General features: G+C 35.5%; 1 protein-coding gene across 1 annotated transcript in view; it reads left to right on the top strand.

The window, feature by feature from the left end:
* The window catches only part of AGPS (alkylglycerone phosphate synthase), a 150,887-nt gene that overhangs the window by 44,878 nt on the left and 88,148 nt on the right, over positions 1 to 17,861 (top strand). Inside the window, exons 4-7 of the mRNA XM_035007668.1 lie at positions 1,546 to 1,666; positions 1,762 to 1,836; positions 6,690 to 6,761; positions 8,287 to 8,366. Of these exons, the coding sequence (XP_034863559.1) occupies positions 1,546 to 1,666; positions 1,762 to 1,836; positions 6,690 to 6,761; positions 8,287 to 8,366 (348 nt within the window). The remainder of the gene's footprint in view (positions 1 to 1,545; positions 1,667 to 1,761; positions 1,837 to 6,689; positions 6,762 to 8,286; positions 8,367 to 17,861) is intronic.

Below are 17,861 nucleotides of genomic sequence, written 5' to 3'. Positions count from 1 at the left end.
AAATATAATGTTACATTTAATATCAAAGCATTTAGAAGGTTAGAAGACTTACAAAAAAGTAAAAATTTGATAAAGATATGAGTGATAATTTTAGTTCATGTAGTTTTACTTTTCTTAAGCTAGGGTTAAAAAACTTTAAACTGTATTCATATCAAACTAACAAAATAGCATTTCTTTATGTTATTATGTTTATTATTATTTGTTTGCTATGCCATGGTATTCTGCATGTCCCTCTAAATTGGCTGTAAGTTCCATAAGTTCAGGGCCCGTATCTTATACTATATTCTCTACTGTATCCAACACGTTATTCAGGACTATAAGTATTCAGCAAGTACTTATTTGATTTATTCCTAATTCCACAGTTACATTTTATTCTACTAAGTAAATTATGTAGACAACTAATTCTTACTCCTCCTAAACCAAATTCTTTCAACTTTTCGTAAAAGATCTCTTATTTCCTTAATTCTTTCTTTTGACTATTTGTAGTTACTTTTTTTTTTACATTGATGCAATCTGTATACCGTATTCAGAAATTTCACCAGTTTTACATGCACTTTTTTTCTGAGTTTGAGCCCTTTTCTCTTTTTAATAACAAGATAGTAATATGTATGTTTTGTTGGGGTTCTTATGGTCATTTCTTTTCACTATAGCATAAATTCCTTGAGGTCAAATTTTTTTTCCCTGATTATCTCACTGCTATATCCCCAAGGCCTAGAACAGTGCCTAGCATATAACACACACTTAATAAACATTTCTCATATAATTGAATATTAAATATAGACCCTTTAATAAGATACTAACACTATATAAATATCATACATATGTTTTATACATGCTTATATTTTCTTTTTTCCAAATACTATATCATAGCTTTTTTTTTTGATAGCAGATTTGATTTGGCCAGTCTTTTCTTATATGGTAGGCAGGTTTTTGGTGCTTTTCACAAAAATTATGACATTTAACCTTTCTTCCTTAGTAGCTGTATAAATTTAGTGGTGATAATCTCATTTAACAGATGAAGAAGCCAAGGCCCAGAGAAGTTGGGTGACTTCCCCAGTGTTGCCTAGCTTTAAAGATTTTTTTTTTTCCAGCTTACCTAGTAGTTGAAATTAAGTATCAAGTTATAATTATGTTCTGAGTTTTAAAGCAGTTCTGTGAAAATGAACCTATTATTATGAGGTTTCTTGTTGATCATTTTAAAATAGTAATTGAAGTATAAGAAATGGTAAATTTTATCTACAGGTGAAAACGTAGATGATGAAAAAAGTTAAGTAGCTTTCCCCCAGTTTCCTTGATCTAAAATGAAAGATTTGAGACTTTGCCATCTTCTTTGTTCTTGATTTCAATCTTCAGAAACAATGAAAAAGTGGGCCATAGATGCAAAAGAGGAAACATACGGCTTTTATAACTTATGTTACAGAATGTGATTAACCAGACTATTTATAATTTGTTACTGTCACAGAGTTGGTTTCCATATGTGTTACTTGGTATTTTCCCATGCTTTTGTCTCAATTTGGAGTCAAAGAAACCAATTTTATTTTCTAGCCATCCCTAAATCCTAGTGATACACCTCCTTCTATTGTAAATGAAGATTTTCTTCATGACCTTAAAGAAACTAGTATTTCGTATTCACAAGAAGCAGATGATCGAGTATTTAGAGCTCATGGTAAGCAGCTTTATATAAACAGTATTTGATTTTAATTTTAAAATTTCCTATAATTTAAGATGTTTTTGCATGTTCTTTTTTAAACTGCAAAACAGGTCATTGTCTTCATGAGATATTTTTGCTCAGGGAAGGAATGTTTCAGCGAATTCCTGATATAGTTTTATGGCCAAGTAAGTTCTTTTTTTTTCTTTGTATCATTAATTTAGTATTGTAGAATCTTAAATAAATTTAGTATTGGAAATATGTACTTTTAAACATAGGAGTTGTACAAAGTACAGGTAGCTGTATTTTTAAAGTTTACCAAAGGTCATATAATTCTTTCTTGATCTGATCATCCTGAACTGTTGGTTTTCATGATTGATTTTGCTGTTGATGATTAAATCTTCATTTTAAATGTTAAAAACATATTGGGAGGTCAGGTAAAAAAATGTATTTCTGGTTAGTTTGAAAGCTTCATGAAATTAGTATCGATCAATGATCTATTCACAGGTAGAGAAACTCTTTAACTACTGATTCCTGCAAATTTGTTGTAGTACTTTGTTGATATCAGCTTGTAGCCTAAAAAGAAGTATGTCCAAATGATGAAACAAGTTGTTTAAGATACGCATTGTCTTTGATATAAATAATTAAATTCTGAAAAATTAATATTCATGATTTGGGCTTGAGGTAGAGGATAGATGAGCTTTGTGTTGTTATTTTGCTCTTGCTGATTAGGCAGTCAGTATATTTATATATATGATTTTTTTTTTTTAAAGATTTTATTTATTTATTCATGAGAGACAGAGAGAGAGAGAGAGAGAGAAGCAGAGGGAGAAGCAGGCTCCCAAGGAGCAGGGAGCCCGATGCGGGACTCAATCCCAGGATCCTGGGATCATGACCTAAGCCAAAGGCAGATGCTTAACCATCTGAGCCACCTAGGCGCCCTATTTATATATATGATTTTTATAGCTATCTCTTTTAGTAGAAAATTTAAAGCAGAATTGGTATATTGTACCTTACTGTCCATAATTACCATTTAAATAAGTTGCAATGATCTGGTCCTTTTTCCTCTGCAGATCCTGTTAAAGAAGTAGATGGAGTATTTTATTTTTCAAAAATTGGCTCATCTGTTTTTAGATATGATCCTTTTACTTTACAGGGAGTATCTGAAGGAGAAAATCATACTTTAATATAGAGGTAGGAGGGAGGTGACATACATAGGAGGAAAATCCAAGAGTATATGTAGCTGAGATTAAATTACTTTCCTGATACTTGCGGTGTATATTCTCCCAGTATTCTTTTAGTAGCTTTAGGCTACTTCTTCACCAGGATTTGGGGAAGATTCATTCCATTTTTTTACTGGAAAAAATGAAAGCAAAATCTATCAGTTTTCATTTCCCATAGGAAACCTTAATACACCATCTTTTGATATATCTTGAGTAGAACTTTCAAGCGTGCCTTCTAGGTATTTTCTTCATGTGTTTGACTATTAAAATACTGAGAAATTACCATAATGAAAATGTAGGTCTTGCTTTAGGAAATACAAATATTTCTAAAAATCCAGGTTTAGGAAACATGCATAATTAGTCTGTTGTTGCACAGAAGTTTTCTTTGTTTTGTAAAATCCATCCCATTTGGCAGTTCCCTCAAAACTTTGTCCTTTTTTTTTTTTTTCCATATCAGTTTTCAAATCAGGCCCTTATCAATGCATAGCTGGATTTTTGTTAATAGCTTATAAGGTTCTCTCTCGTGCTTCAAGTTTCTTATTCCTCCAAGCCTCCCATATACTCTTGAGAGGTTATTTTTTCTTTTTTTTCTTTTTTTTTTTTTTTTTTTTAAGATTTTATTTATTTATTCATGAGAGACAGAGACAGAGAGAGAGAGGCAGAGGGAGAAGCAGGCTCCCAAGGAGCAGGGAGCCCGATGCGGGACTCGATCCCAGGACCCTGGGATCATGACCTGAGCCGAAGGCAGACGCTTAACCATCTGAGCCACCCAGGCGCCCGAGAGGTTATTTTTTCTAAAATATTCCCTTTACCATCATGTTCCATACCTCAGGAATCTATATGAATAGTGTATAGGTGCCTGAATCAAGTTTATAATTTTATTCTGTTGAATCTTCCAGTATAATGACTTCTTGGAAATAGTTTTTTTTTTTTTTTCCCCCAACAGGTTATCACATCTTTGAGGCCTTTATTTAACTTTAATGTAAATTTTCTGTTGGTGATAAAATTTAGGTTTTTTCTTTGCAGGAGGGCAAGTTTTGAGACAATATGGCAATTTAAGACAATGTGGTATTCCATAGAGTGGAGGTGGCTGTCTCATCTTGCAGTTTGAATACACACACACACCCCATATATGTACATGTATATAGGAGCTCTATCCTTGTGGATGTCTATAATTTGAATCTGAATTTTATATTTGCTTTAATAGGATGTCTAGGGCTTGTCTTAGCATAAGAATTTGTAATATATGTAATTTTTATGATTTGGAGTTGTCCTTAAACCAGGATTTGTCACCATTGTGACCCTTAACACAGTGTGAATCTCTCTGCTTTTCATTTAGTTTGGAAAAGTAGTTAGTCACTCATATATGTTGTCTCTGGTAAGTATGGTTATAAAAATAAAGTCTCCTTTAACAATTACATATTTTTAAATCATTTCATTCATTAAATTTAATATTTATGCATTATTTTTAGTTGTCTAAATACCAAAACTTTAGGCCTGTGAAAATATGTGCTAGGTACTCTTCCAGGTATTGAGGATGAGCTGTGAACAAAACAAAAATCTGTTCTTTTTTTTTTTTTTTTTAAAGATTTATTTATTCATTTGAGAGAGCGAGAATGAGAGAGAGTACATGAGAGGGGGGAGGGTCAGAGAGAGAAGCAGGCTCCTCGCTGAGCAGGGAGCCCGATGTGGGACTCGATCCCGGGACTCCAGGATCATGACCTGAGCCGAAGGCAGTTGCTTAACCAACTGAGCCACCCAGGCGCCCCAAAAATCTGTTCTTAGGTGCCATACAATTTAGTGAAGAAGGAAGCAGAAAAAAGAGCAAATAAATATATAATGTATTGAGTGGTGATAAGTGCTGTAAAGAAAAGGCACAGTAAGAAAATAGAGAGCTGTATAGGTGAGCAGTGGAATGAGGGAGTGCTGTGTCAGATAACATGGTCAAAGAAAACTTCTGATTAGGTAACAATCGTAGAAGTAGTTTTGCCCTGTTAAAGGATTTTTGACAGTCATGTTTGGTTATTTTATTAATTATTAATCAACTAGTATTCCACTTAGTAAAAAATTTTACCACAGATAGTAGTTTTTATAAGCTTAATCAGAAAGCTTAAAATGGATTTTCATTAAAAATTGGAATGATACAAATGACATATTCCTAGTTTTAAACAAACCTGAGAAATGATAACTCTTACGGAACAATATTTTTACTTTCATAAATGGATATTCACTGGTATGTTTTACATCCTTAAATTTCCCTTTCATTCCCTTAGCAGGTAATACTGGGTTTGTTTTTTTTTAAAGATTTTATTCATTTGAGAGAGAGAGAGAGCACATGAAAGGGGGGAGGGTCAGAGGGAGAAGCAGACTCCCTGCTGAGCAGGAAGCCCTGCAGGACTTGATCCTGGGACTCCAGGATCATGACCTGAGCCAAAGGCAGTCGCTTAACCAACTGAGCCATCCAGGTGCCCCGGTAATACTGGATTTTTGCATAGTTTCCTTGCCTCAAGTCTTTTTCTCTTCTTTGCCATTCCACATTATCAGGAGATTTATCTTTCTCAAATAGTTTCTTTGCCATGTTGGTCCCTGGCTTAATGCTCTATTCCTACTCAGATTGAGGTTTAGCATCTTGTGTGTCTTGTATTTAAAATCTTCTGTTGTCAGGTTTTTGTTATTCATACAGCTTTTACTCTGATAAAGAGTATTTAGTTGTATGCAATAGGAAGGAATATCTGTCGTACATTATGTATAGCATTTTAAAATTTGTTTAAAAAACAGAATAAAGAATCATCAATGACTGCAAAAATTAGTGGGTGAAAGTATGATGAGAAACGTATTTATATAGAGTAACTCTCTCCCCATTATTAATTCTCTCTCCCCTTATTAATTATAGTATTCTTATAGTGGAAAAACCTAGCAGATACTTTATAACCAAATGATGAAAGTTAACATTACCAGAAATGAGACCTGTCTACATCATGTCCCTCCATATGTAACTCATTAAGAAAGGCACAACATCACTTCTGTGGAATTCCTGCCTAAATGTGTAACCTGAATTTAATAATGAGGAGGCAGAAACCCAAATTGAGAGATACTCTATGAAATAACTGACCAGGGCTTTTCAAAAGTGTCAGCGCCATAAATAAAAATAAAAAACAGACTGAGGAGCTCTCTCAGATTAAAGAAGAGTAAGGAGGGGTGCCTGGGTGGCTCAGTCAGTTAAGCGTCTGCCTTCAGCTCAGGTCATGATCCCAGGGTCCTGGGATCGAGCCCCGCATCGGGCTCCCTGCTGAGTGGGGAGCCTGCTTCTCCCTCTCCCTCTGCCTGTCGCTCCCCCTGCTTGTGCTCTCTCTCTGTCAAATAAATAAAATCTTTAAAAAAAAAAAAAAAAGAAGAAGAGTAAGGAGACATGACAACTAAATACAGTGTGTGATTGGCTGATCCAAAAGAGGGGACATTAGTGGAACAATTGGCAAAATTTGAATAAGGTCTGTACATTAGTTAATAGTATTGTGTAATAGTAAATTGCTTGGTTTTGATAATTGTAAGTGTAAGATGTTAATATTTATGTCTGCTGGATGAAAGAAATTCTTTGTACCTTTTTTGCAATCTTTTAGTAAGTATTAAATCATTTCAAAATGAAAAGTTAAAAAGATAAATAATATACATTTTGTTTTAATATAGCTGTTTAATGTGTTAATGAGTGAATAAATGAAAAAGTTTAGACACTAAAGAACTTCATGGACCCTTATTTTGCAGGATTACCCAGGTTTATTCATATCCCTGTGATTAACTTATTTCCCCTTTTTTTTCAACAGCATGTCATGATGATGTAGTTAAGATTGTGAATCTAGCGTGCAAATATAATCTTTGTATCATACCAATTGGTGGTAGGTATTGTGCCTTTTAAATTTTGATATGTATATGTGTTTTTTATTTTTTATTTTTATTTTTATTTAAGTTATTTGTATTCTAAATATTTGTGCCATCCCATTGAAAGTAAACATTCTTGTAATTATGATATGGTTATTCTGAAAAATTCATTTATGCTGCTCATTTTTGAGTAGATCTATCTACCTGAACTGTTTGAAACATGTAGTTCATGGGTTCTTTCCCATATAGATCCTAGTTGACGCTGTGACTTAATACTTAAATAAGAAAATGTTCCCACTTTAGTAATTACTTTGTAACTTTTATCTTTATGGAGAGAATGTTATTTTTCAGAGGCTAAATATACCCAATATATACTTTTGAGAAGGAACACTATGCAGTGTGAAAGATCAACTAGGACAATGATGACCAGATCAGTAATACATTTCTCATGTTGAAAACTAACATTGCTTTGCATTTTAAGACAAATTTGATCTTTTGATCTTTTATCAACCACATTCTTTTAATAACCTACCCAAGCCAAAGGAAATTGCCTTCACTGATTCAATTAGCATTGATGGAACAGAAGTGGGACCCCAGACAAATCAGGAGCTCCAGATTCCTTCTTCAGCTGATACTTTCAGTTGAATTCATGAAAAAAAAAAAGGCACTACAGTGCCACTTTTAACGAAATATTTTCCTGATTTCAAATGACTACGACAAGCAAATAGTGTTTACTGATTACAGGCATGTTCTTAATTGACAGTTTATGGTCTCATCTTGTAAAAGTAAACTGAATATTTAGATCAGCACCTCTTACAATTCTTACTTGTATCAAGAGTTTTCTATCCAAGACCAATGGAAATACCAATTAAGAATTTACTCTGATACATGGTAATAAGATGGTTAAGGACTAAACATGGTATTATTTTACAATGGTATCAAGAAAACATTTTTCCTTTGATAACAAATGTTAATGGAAACAGGAGTACATTGTTTATATACTTGTATATATTGTTTATTCTGTATTAAAATCACCTTTTCATCATTAGCATATAAATTTGTTCAAATATTATATAATCTGGGCAATTTTAACTTGTTTATATTCTAATTTATTAAAGTCTTTGTATGACAATATATTATTTCAAATGATAAATGAATCTCATAATTAAGGTAAGGTGTCTTTAGTTGAATTGGGAAGGGTATTTTTTCTTTTAAGTAATATCTCCAGAGTAATCATTAGCTTAGAATTTTTCTAATCATGTTTTTGGAGTTTCACAAATTGCTAGGGGCGTCACTTGGGTGTGCCCAGGGGATGGAGCCATATCCCATTGCTTTCATCTCCATAATATTTCTTCATTTTGGCATGCAGCATAAAATAAAGGTGAGTTTGCTTTTAATGTGTTAGCATTTGCAAATTACATTTTGCAAAGTAGAAATAGGTATTACTGTTCTAGTGGGCCTGTTTGTATACTTTGTATTAGGGATTTGCCCTAGAAATGTAGCTAAAAAATAAAATATTAAAATTGTTTCCTATTTTCGCAGGAGGAACAAGTGTATCATATGGCCTAACGTGTCCTGCAGATGAGACAAGAACAATTATTTCTTTGGACACTTCACAAATGGTATATGATAATTTTAGACATATTTGAAGATAGTGTTTAAAAAAACTTTACGGCTCAGTCTTAGTTGTCATTAAAAAGGTATATTTTCCATTTTGTTTTAAATTTATTTTATCATTATATTTTACCATTATCTTCAGGTCTCAAAAAGCTAAGTTTACTCACACTCAGGTACATATCTTGGTAGTTTCTACCAAATCGGCCTGAAATTTGATAATTTGAGAAGCGTGTGTTGGAATATTGATACAATAGATGACCTGATTTGTATTGTTAAAAGCAAAACAAATATTATTAATTAAGGTTGATTTGAAACACCAAGACTTGTCCCCCAAATTTTCAATGCTGTTAACATTTTTGCTTGTGGAAGAATGGAGAGCAAACTAATTTTAATCATAGGATTATTTTGTGACCTTTGGCTCACTGTAGTCCAAGAGTTGGACATTCTACCATGTTAAAGCTTTGATTTGAGTATGAACTTAATCTTTATATAATCAATAATATTTGTAGTTGTATATTCCTTCATTACTATAAAAAGTTTAAGATTTATTTATTATTTATTAATTTGAGATTTTTTCAAACACCAAAGTAGAGAGAAGAGTATATCCATTTTCTAGATTAAGTAATTATTGATATTTTATCATATTGGCTTTATTTTTCTTTGTCTCTCGACTATTTTTTTTATTTTTAAATTTTTATTTAAATTTAATTAATTAACATATAATGTATTATGAATTTCAGAGGTAGAGGTCAGTGATTCACCAGTCTTATGTAATACCGAGTGCTCCTTACATCACATCCCCTCCTTAATGTCTATCACCCAATTACCCCATCCCCCTGACCCCCTCTCCTCCAGGAATCCTCAGTTTGTGTCCTATGATTAAAGAGTCTCTTATGGTTTGTCTCCCTCTCTATTTTCTTTTTCCTCTCTTCCGCTATGAGCTTCTGTTTCATTTCTTAAATTCCACATATGAGTGAGATATTATGATAATTGTCTTTCTCTGATTGATTTATTTGGCTTAGCATAATACCCTCTAGTTCCATTCACGATGTTGCAAATGGCAAGATTTCATTTTTTTGATAGCTGAGTAGTATTCCATTGTATATATATTCGACATCTTCTTTATCCATTCATCTGTCAATGGACATCTGGGCTCTTTCCATAGTTTGGCTATTGTAGACATTGCTGCTATAAACATTGGGGTGCATGTGCCCCTTTGGATCCCTACATTTGTACTTTTGGGGTAAATACCTAGTAGTGCAATTGCTGGGTCCTAGGGTAGCTCTATTTTCAGCTTTTCAAGGAACCTCTATACTGTTTTCCAGAGTCACTGCACCAGCTTGCATTCCCACCAACAGTGTAGGAGGGTTCCCCTTTCTCCTCATCCTCACCAACATAACTCTTGTTCCCTGACTTGTTAATTTTAGCCATTCTGACTGGTGTGAGGTGGTATCTCATTGTGGTTTTGATTTGTATTTCCCTGATGCTGAGCGATGTTGAGCATTCTTTAATGTTTCTGTTGGCCATTTGGATGTCTTCTTTGGAAAAATGTCTGTTCATGTGTTCTACCCATTTCTTGATTGGATTATTTGTTTTTTGGATGTTGAGTTTGATAAGTTCATTATAGATTTTGGATACTAGCCCTTTATCTGATGAGACATTTGCAAATATCTTCTCCCATTCTGTCAGTTGTCTTTTGGTTTTGTCGACTGTTTCCTTTGCTGTGCAAAAGCTTTTTATCTTGATGAAGTCTCAGTAGTTCATTTTTGCCTTTGTTTCCCTTACTTTTGAGGATATGTCTAGCAAGAAGTTGCTGCAGCCGAGGTCACAGAGGTTGCTGCTTGTGTTCTTTAGGATTTTTTTTTTTTTAAGATTTTATTTATTTATTTGACAGAGACACAGCGAGAGAGGGAACAGAAGCAGGGGGAGTGGGAAAGGGAGAAGCAGGCTTCCCGCCGAGCAGGGTACCCGATGCGGGGCTCGATCCCAGAACTCTGGGATCATGACCTGAGCTGAAGGCAGACGCTTAATGACTGAGCCATCCAGGAGCCCCTCCTCTAGGATTTTGATGGATTCCTGTCTCACATTTAGGTCTCTCCTCCATTTTGAATCTATTTTTGTGTATGGTGTAAGGAAATTGTTCTGTTTCATTCTTCTGCATATGGCTTGTCCAGTTTTCCCAACACCATTTGTTGAAGAGACTCTTTTTTCCATTGAATATTCTTTCCTGCTTTGTCAAAGATTAGTTGACCATAGAGTTGAGGATTCATTTCTGGGTTCTCTATTCTGTTCCATTGATCTATGTGTCTGTTTTTGTGCCAGTACCATACTGTCTTGATGATTACAGCTTTGTCATAGAGCTTGAAGTCCGGCATTGTGATGCCACCAGCTTTGGTTTTCTTTTCAATATTCCTTTGGCCACTCAGGGTCTTTCTGGTTCCATACAAATTTGGGGATTATTTGTTGCAGCTCTGTGAAAAAAGTTGATGGTATTTTGATAGGGATTACATTGAATGTATAGATTGCTCCATGTAGCATAGACATTTTAACAATATTTGTTCTTCCAATCCATGAGCATGGAACATTTTTCCATTTCTTTCTGTCTTCTTCAATTTCTTTCATGAGTGTTCTGTAGTTATCTGAGTACAGATCCTTTGCCTCTTTGGTTAGATTTATTCCTTGGTATCTTACGGTTTTGGGTGCAATTGTAAATGGATTGACTCCTTAATATCTCTTCTTCTGTCTCATTATTAGTGTATAGAAATGCAGCTGATTTCTTCTGTGCATTGATTTTATATCCTGCCATGTTGCTGAATTGCTGTATGAGTTTGATCAATTTTGGGGTGGAGTCTTTTGGGTTTTCCACATAGGGTATCATGTCATCTGTGAAGAGTGAGAGTTTGACTTCTTTGCCAATTCGGATGCCTTTTACTTCTTTTTGTTGTCTGATTGCTGAAGCTAGGACTTCTAGTACTATGTTGAACAACAATGTGATAGTGGACGTCCTTGCTGGTCAGGAAAGCTCTCAGTTTTTCCCCCCTGAGAATGATATTCACTGTGGGCTTTTTGTGTATGGCTTTTATGATACTGAGATATGTTCCCTCTATCCCTACATTGTGAAGAGTTTTAATCAAGAAAGCATGCTGTACTTTGTCAAATGCTTTTTCTGCATCTATTGAGGATCATATGGTTCTTGTTCTTTCTTTTATCAATGTTGTGTATCACACTGATTGATTTGCAGTTGTTGAACCAGTGTTGCATTCCAGGAATAAATCTCACTTGGTTGTGGTGAATAATCCTTTTAATGAACTGTTGGATCCTACTGGCTAGCATCTTGGTGAGAATTTTTACATCCATGTTCATCAGGGATATTAGTCTGTAATTCTCCTTTTTGATGGGGTCTTTGTCTAGTTTTGGGATCAAGGTAATGCCGGCCTCATAGAACGAGTTTGGAAGTTTTCCTTTCATTTCTATTTTTTGAAACACTTCAGAAGAATACCTATTAATTCTTTAAATGTTTGGTAGAATTCCTCTGGGAAGCCATCTGGCCCTGGACTCTTGTTTGTTGGGAGATTTTTGATTACTGTTTCCATTTCCTTGCTGGTTATGGGTCTATTCAGGTTTTCTATTTCTTCCTGTTTCAGTTTTGGTAGTTTATACATCTCTAGGAATGTATCCATTTCTTCCAGATTGCCTAATTTGTTGGCATATAGTTGCTCAGAATATGTTCTTATAATTGTTTGTATTTCTTCAGTGTTGGTTGTGATGTCTCCTCTTTCATTCATGATTTTATTTATTTGGGTCCTTCCTTTTTTCTTTTTGATAAGTCTGGCCTGGGGTTTATCAATTTTATTAATTCTTTCAAAGAACCAGCTCCTAATTTCGTTGATCTGTTCTACTTTTCTTTGGGTTTCTGTTTTCATGATTTCTACTCTGATCTTTATTATTTCTCTTTTCCTGCTGGGTTTAGGCTTTATTTGCTGTTCTTTCTCCAGCTCTTTAAGTGAAGGGTTAGATTGTGTATTTGAGATCTTTCTTGTTTCTTGAGAAAGGCTGGTACTGCTATAAGCTTCCCTCTTAGGACCACCTTTGCTGCATCCCAAAGGTTTTGAATAGTTATGTTTTCATTTTCTTTTATTTCCATGAATTTTTTTTCTTTAATTTCCTGGTTGACCCACTCATTGTTTAGTAGGATGCTCTTTAGCCTCCATGTATTTGAGTTCTTTCTAAATTTCCTCTTGTGATTGAGTTCAGCTTTCAAAGCACTGTGGTCCTAAAATATGCAGGGAATGATCCCAATCTTTTGGTACCAGTTGAGACCTGATTTGTGACCCAGTATGTGATTTATTCTGGAGAATGTTCCATGTGCACTCAAGAAGAATGTATATTCTGTTGCTTTAGGATGGAATGTTCTGAATATATCTGTGAAGTCCATCTGGTCAATGTGTCATTCAACGCCCTTGTTTCCTATTTGATCTTCTGCTTAGATGATCTGTCCATTGCAGTGAGTGCGATACTATTATTGTATTATTATCGGTGTGTTTCTTTAATTTTGTTATTAATTGGTTTATATAATTGGCTGCTCCCATGTTAGGGGCATAAATATTTGCAATTGTTAGATCTTCTTGTTGGATAAGCCCTTTAATTTTGATACAGTGTCCTTCCTCATCTCTTATTACAGTCTTTGATTTAAAATCTAATTTACCTGAGATAAAGATTGCCACCCCAGCTTTCTTTTGATGTCCATTAGCATGATAAATGGTTTTCCACCCCTCACTTTAAATGTAGAGGTGTCTTTGGGTCTAAAATGAGTCTCTTGCAGAAAGAGTCTCTTGCATATCTATGGATCTTGCTTTTTTATCCAGTCTGAAACCCGTGTCTTTTGATTGGGGTGTGAAGCCAATTTACATTCAGGGTAACTATTGAAAGATACGGATTTTTATTTATTTATTTATTTATTTATTTTTAATTAACACATAATGTATTATTTGTTTCAGGGATACAGGTCTGTAATTCATCAGTCTAACACAATTCACAGCACTCATCATAGCATATACCCTCCCCAGTGTCCATCACCCAGCCACCCCATCCCTCCCACCCCCCCTCCACTCCAGCAACCCTCGGTTTGTTTCCTGAGATTAAGAGTCTCCTATGGTTTGTCTCCCTCTCTGATTTCGTCTTGTTTCATTTTTCCCTCCCTTCCCCTATGATCCTCTGTCTTGTTTCTCAAATTCCTCATATCAGTGAGATCATATGATAATTGTGAAAGATACAAATTTAGTGCCACTGTATTACCTGTAAAGTCACTGTTTCTGTATATTGTTTCTGTTCCTTTCTGGTCTATGTTCCTTTTAGGCTCTTTCTCCGCTTAAAGGATTCCTTTTAATATTTCTTGCAGGGCTGGTTTAGTGATCACAATTTTTAGTTTCTGTTTGTCCTGCAAGCTTTTTTTTTTTTTTAAAGATTTTATTTATTTGAGAGAAAGAGCAGGAGCAGGTGGAGGGGCAGAGGGAGAAAGAGGCTCCCCACTGAGCAGGGAACCCAATGTAGGGCTCGATCCCAGGACCCTGGAATCATGACCTAAGCAGAAGGCAGATGCTTAACTGACTGAGCCATCTTGGCGCCCTTGTCCTGGAAGCTTTTTATCTCTCCTTCTATTTTAAATGATATCCTAGCTGGATAAAGTATTCTTGGCTGCATATTTTTCTCATTTAGCACCCTGAATATATCATGCCAGCCCTTCTGGCCTGCCAGGTCTCTGTGGATAGGTCTGCTGCCTGTCTAATGTTTCTACCCTTGTAGATTATGGACCTCTTGTCCCAAGCTGCTTTCAGGATTTTCTCTTTATTTCTGAGATTCACAAGTTTCACTATATGTCAGGGTGTTGACCTATTTTTATTGATTTTGAGGGGTGTTGTCTGTGCCTCTTGGACTTGGATGCCTGTTTTCTTCCCTGGGTTAGGGAAGTTCTTCACTATAATTTGCTCCAATATACCTTCTGCCCCCCCCCTCTTTCCTCTTCTGGGATCCCAATTATTCTAATATTGTTTTGCTTTATGGTATCACTTATCTCTCAAATTCTCCCCTCGTGATCCAGTAGTAGTTTATCTCTCTTTTTCTCAGCTTCTTTATTCTCCATCATTTTGTCTTCTATATCACTGATTTTCTCTTCTGCTTCATTTATCCTAGCAATTAGAGCCTCCATTTTTAATTGTATCTTATTAATACCCCTTTTGATTTTGACTTGATTAGATTTTAGTTCTTTTATTTCTCCAGAAATGGATTCTTTAGTGTCTTCTATGCTTTTTTTAAGCCCCACTAGTATCTTTATAATCGTTATTCTGAACTCTGGTTCCAACATCTTATTTATATCCATACTGATAAGGTCCCTGGCAGTCAGTACTGCCTCCTGTTCTCTTTTTTGAGGTGAGTTTTTCCATCTTGTCATTCCCCAGAGAAGAATAGATGAACAAGAGAACAAAATACTAAAATGGCAACAATGACCCCAGAGAAATATACACTAAACAAATTAGAAGAGAATTGAAGCCAGAAAAAAAGAAAGAAAGAATATCATCAGACAGATGAACAGACCAGAGCAATACATTGGATCATGTGTATGTTTTGGTCTGTTTGTTAGAAGAGTAGATCCCAACATTGTAAAGAAAGAAAAACTTGTACGAAAATAAAATTAAATACAATGATAGAATATAAGTGTAAAAATGAAATTTAAAAGACAAATAAAAGACAAAAAAAAAAAAGGAAAGAATATAAACATACAGGTGAACAGAACAGAGCAATACGCTATATCCTGAGTGTATTTTGGTCGGTTTGTTAGAGGAAACTACATCCCAAAATTGTAAAGAAAGAAAAACATATATATACGGAAATAAAATTAAATACAATGAAAGGATAGAATGTAACTGTAAAAATGAAAATTAAAAAGATTTAAAAGAAAAAGTTGATAAAATAAATTGGTTGAAAAAGGAAAGAGAAAAAAATGAAAATTGAAAGACTGAAGAATTGTGGGGAAAAAATCATGAATTCTATATACTGTTTTCCCCTAGTGCTGGAATTTTGCAATTCTGTATGATTGGTAAACTTGGTCTTGGCTGGTTGTTCTTGTGGGTCTTCTGGGGGAGGGGCCTGTTGCATTGATTCTCAAGTGTCTTTGCCCCAGCAGAATTTCACCACTCTTGCCAGGAGGCCAGGCTAAGTAAGTGGCTCCAGATTGCTCTATGTGGCTTTTTTGTTCTCTGAAGGCTTTTCCTGCCACTTTAGAGGATGAGAATGAAAATGGCAGCCTCTCAGTCTCCTGCCCTGGAGCTGAAAGCTCAGGGCCCCATTCCTCAGCACACTCAGGGAAAAGCAGTCAATCACTCCTGTCTCCCTGGTCTCTGTCCTGTGATCGAACATTTCTACCTCAGGCATGCAACTCCATTTCAAGTCTGCAAACCTTGTAGACTCCTGTGGTGTGCATCTGTGCCACTCCTCCTGGGGGAGGGAGGGAGGGCTCGCCGGTTCTGCTGCTCTCTGGGCTCCTGCTCCCAAGAGCAGTTGCCCAACTGTGCCACGGTTGGCGGCATATGGCAACCCCGAGCTGAGAGCCTACTCCTGGGCTTACTGATAGCAGCTGGCTTCCCTGCTCTGATGCTGGGGATCACTGCCACACTTAGGCACTCCTGGTCTTCCTGTGATCCCAGGGATCCTGAGACCACACTGTCCCACCTAGGATTCCGCCCTGCTTCGCCACCTGAGCCCCTTTCAGGCCGGGACATCCCTCACTGGAGCAAACTTCTAAAAGTTGTGATTTCGTGCTCTGCCGCTCTATCACTCTCCAGTGCCAGCTGACGGAGGCTCCCTCTCCCTCCCCCTGCGGTTTATCTTCCCACGTATCACCTTGGATTCACTTCTCTGCACCTCCTACTTTGCAGAAAATGGTCAGTTTTCTATTTGTAGAGTTGCAGTTATTCTTTTAGATTTCTGGTTGAGTTCACAGGTGTTTAAAAATGATTTGATAGCTCTCTAGCTGAATTCCTGGGATGAGATGAAACTCCCATCATGTTAGACGGTCTCCTCTCGACTATTTTAAAAGTAAATCCTGATATTATGCTACTTAAAACTAAATATTTCTTATGTATCTGATTTTAAAAGGACATTTTCTCACTATATTATTATTTCTCCTGGCAAACTTAAAAATTCTTTATATCATTTAATACCGAGTTCACATTCAAATTTTATAGTAGTTTCAGAATTGTCTTTTATACTTCATTTGTTCATATGGGGATTCAGACAAGGCCCATGTTAGCTTTTCGTTGTTTCCCTATCTCATTTTATCTGAAACCCCCTTTTCTCCTTTTTTGAATGTTACTGACTTTTGGAGAATGTAGGTTATTTGCAGTATAAAATGTGTCATATTTTGAATTTCCGTGTCACTTCATCTTGCTGTCATTTAACTCTTCCTCTAGGCTTTGTATGTCCTCTAAACTCAAAGTTAGATATAAAGTCTAATTAGATTCAGGCATAGCTTTTAAATTTTTTTTTAAGCAAGGATATCTTGTAGATGATGTGATGTGATGGGTGTTGTGTTTTTCTATCTCACGTCACATCACATCAGGAGGCACGTAATATCTGGGTGTCCACTTTAAGTGTTGCTAAAATTAATCAGGACGTTCAGGTGGTGACAGCCTCATTATTCTTCTGTAAGGCTCCCCATTAACCTTTGTCCTTATCCCAGAGTTTAAGAAAAGGCAGTTTTCATAGGAGATCGCTTAAGAGTAGCCTATTCTGGAATAGGCTATGGATGTGTTTGAATTTCTATATATTTTATGGTGTACAAATTTACCACTAAATCTGTTACTGAATTTGTAAAATAGAGACAGTAATAATGCAGAAGGTAGTTGTGAAGATTAAATGAGATAATATAAAAGTCTTTAGACTGAGTAGATGCTTAAAATTCTGTGCCAGAATTTTAAATGCCAGGTTTTTCACCATTTATTTTGTAGAAAAACCTTGTACATTCACTGCCTTTAATGTTGAACTCTTTTAAATATTGTAGTGGATGGGTGGTGCTTAAAATTGTGATTTGCTTTGGAGTTTGATAAGCTATGTCTATGCATGATTTTGCACAGAGTACTTCTGATACAGTATGTACAAAATATGATAGGTACGCCAGCTTTCTATTTTTGTATTTTTAAAATATGTACAATAATACTTAGACTAAGATATTGGTCTCAAAGTTTTTGTCTTATTGTTAACTTGTCTAGGGTAGGGTATACTGAATATAATAGGGTATCCTATATATTTTCTTTAGGTTATTCTGTGAGTACCCATAAAGGTATTTTTTTTTTTCTGCCTCCTTCAATTTTTTTTTCCTACCAAAAATATGTTTGGGCCCCTGGTAGATACAAGGTATATAATTAGCACAAGTATGTAGTCACTTCCAGAGCCAGCCTACTATGGGGTGCCTGGGTGGCTCAGTTGTTGAGCGTCTACCTTCGGCT

This window comes from Mirounga leonina, unplaced genomic scaffold (genome assembly GCF_011800145.1).
Source record: "Mirounga leonina isolate KUSES-001 unplaced genomic scaffold, KU_Mleo_1.0 Mir_151, whole genome shotgun sequence".
Taxonomy (NCBI): Eukaryota; Metazoa; Chordata; class Mammalia; order Carnivora; family Phocidae; genus Mirounga; species Mirounga leonina.
The sequence above is the reverse complement of the archived record's forward strand: the minus strand, read 5'-3'. Positions and strand labels throughout refer to the sequence as shown.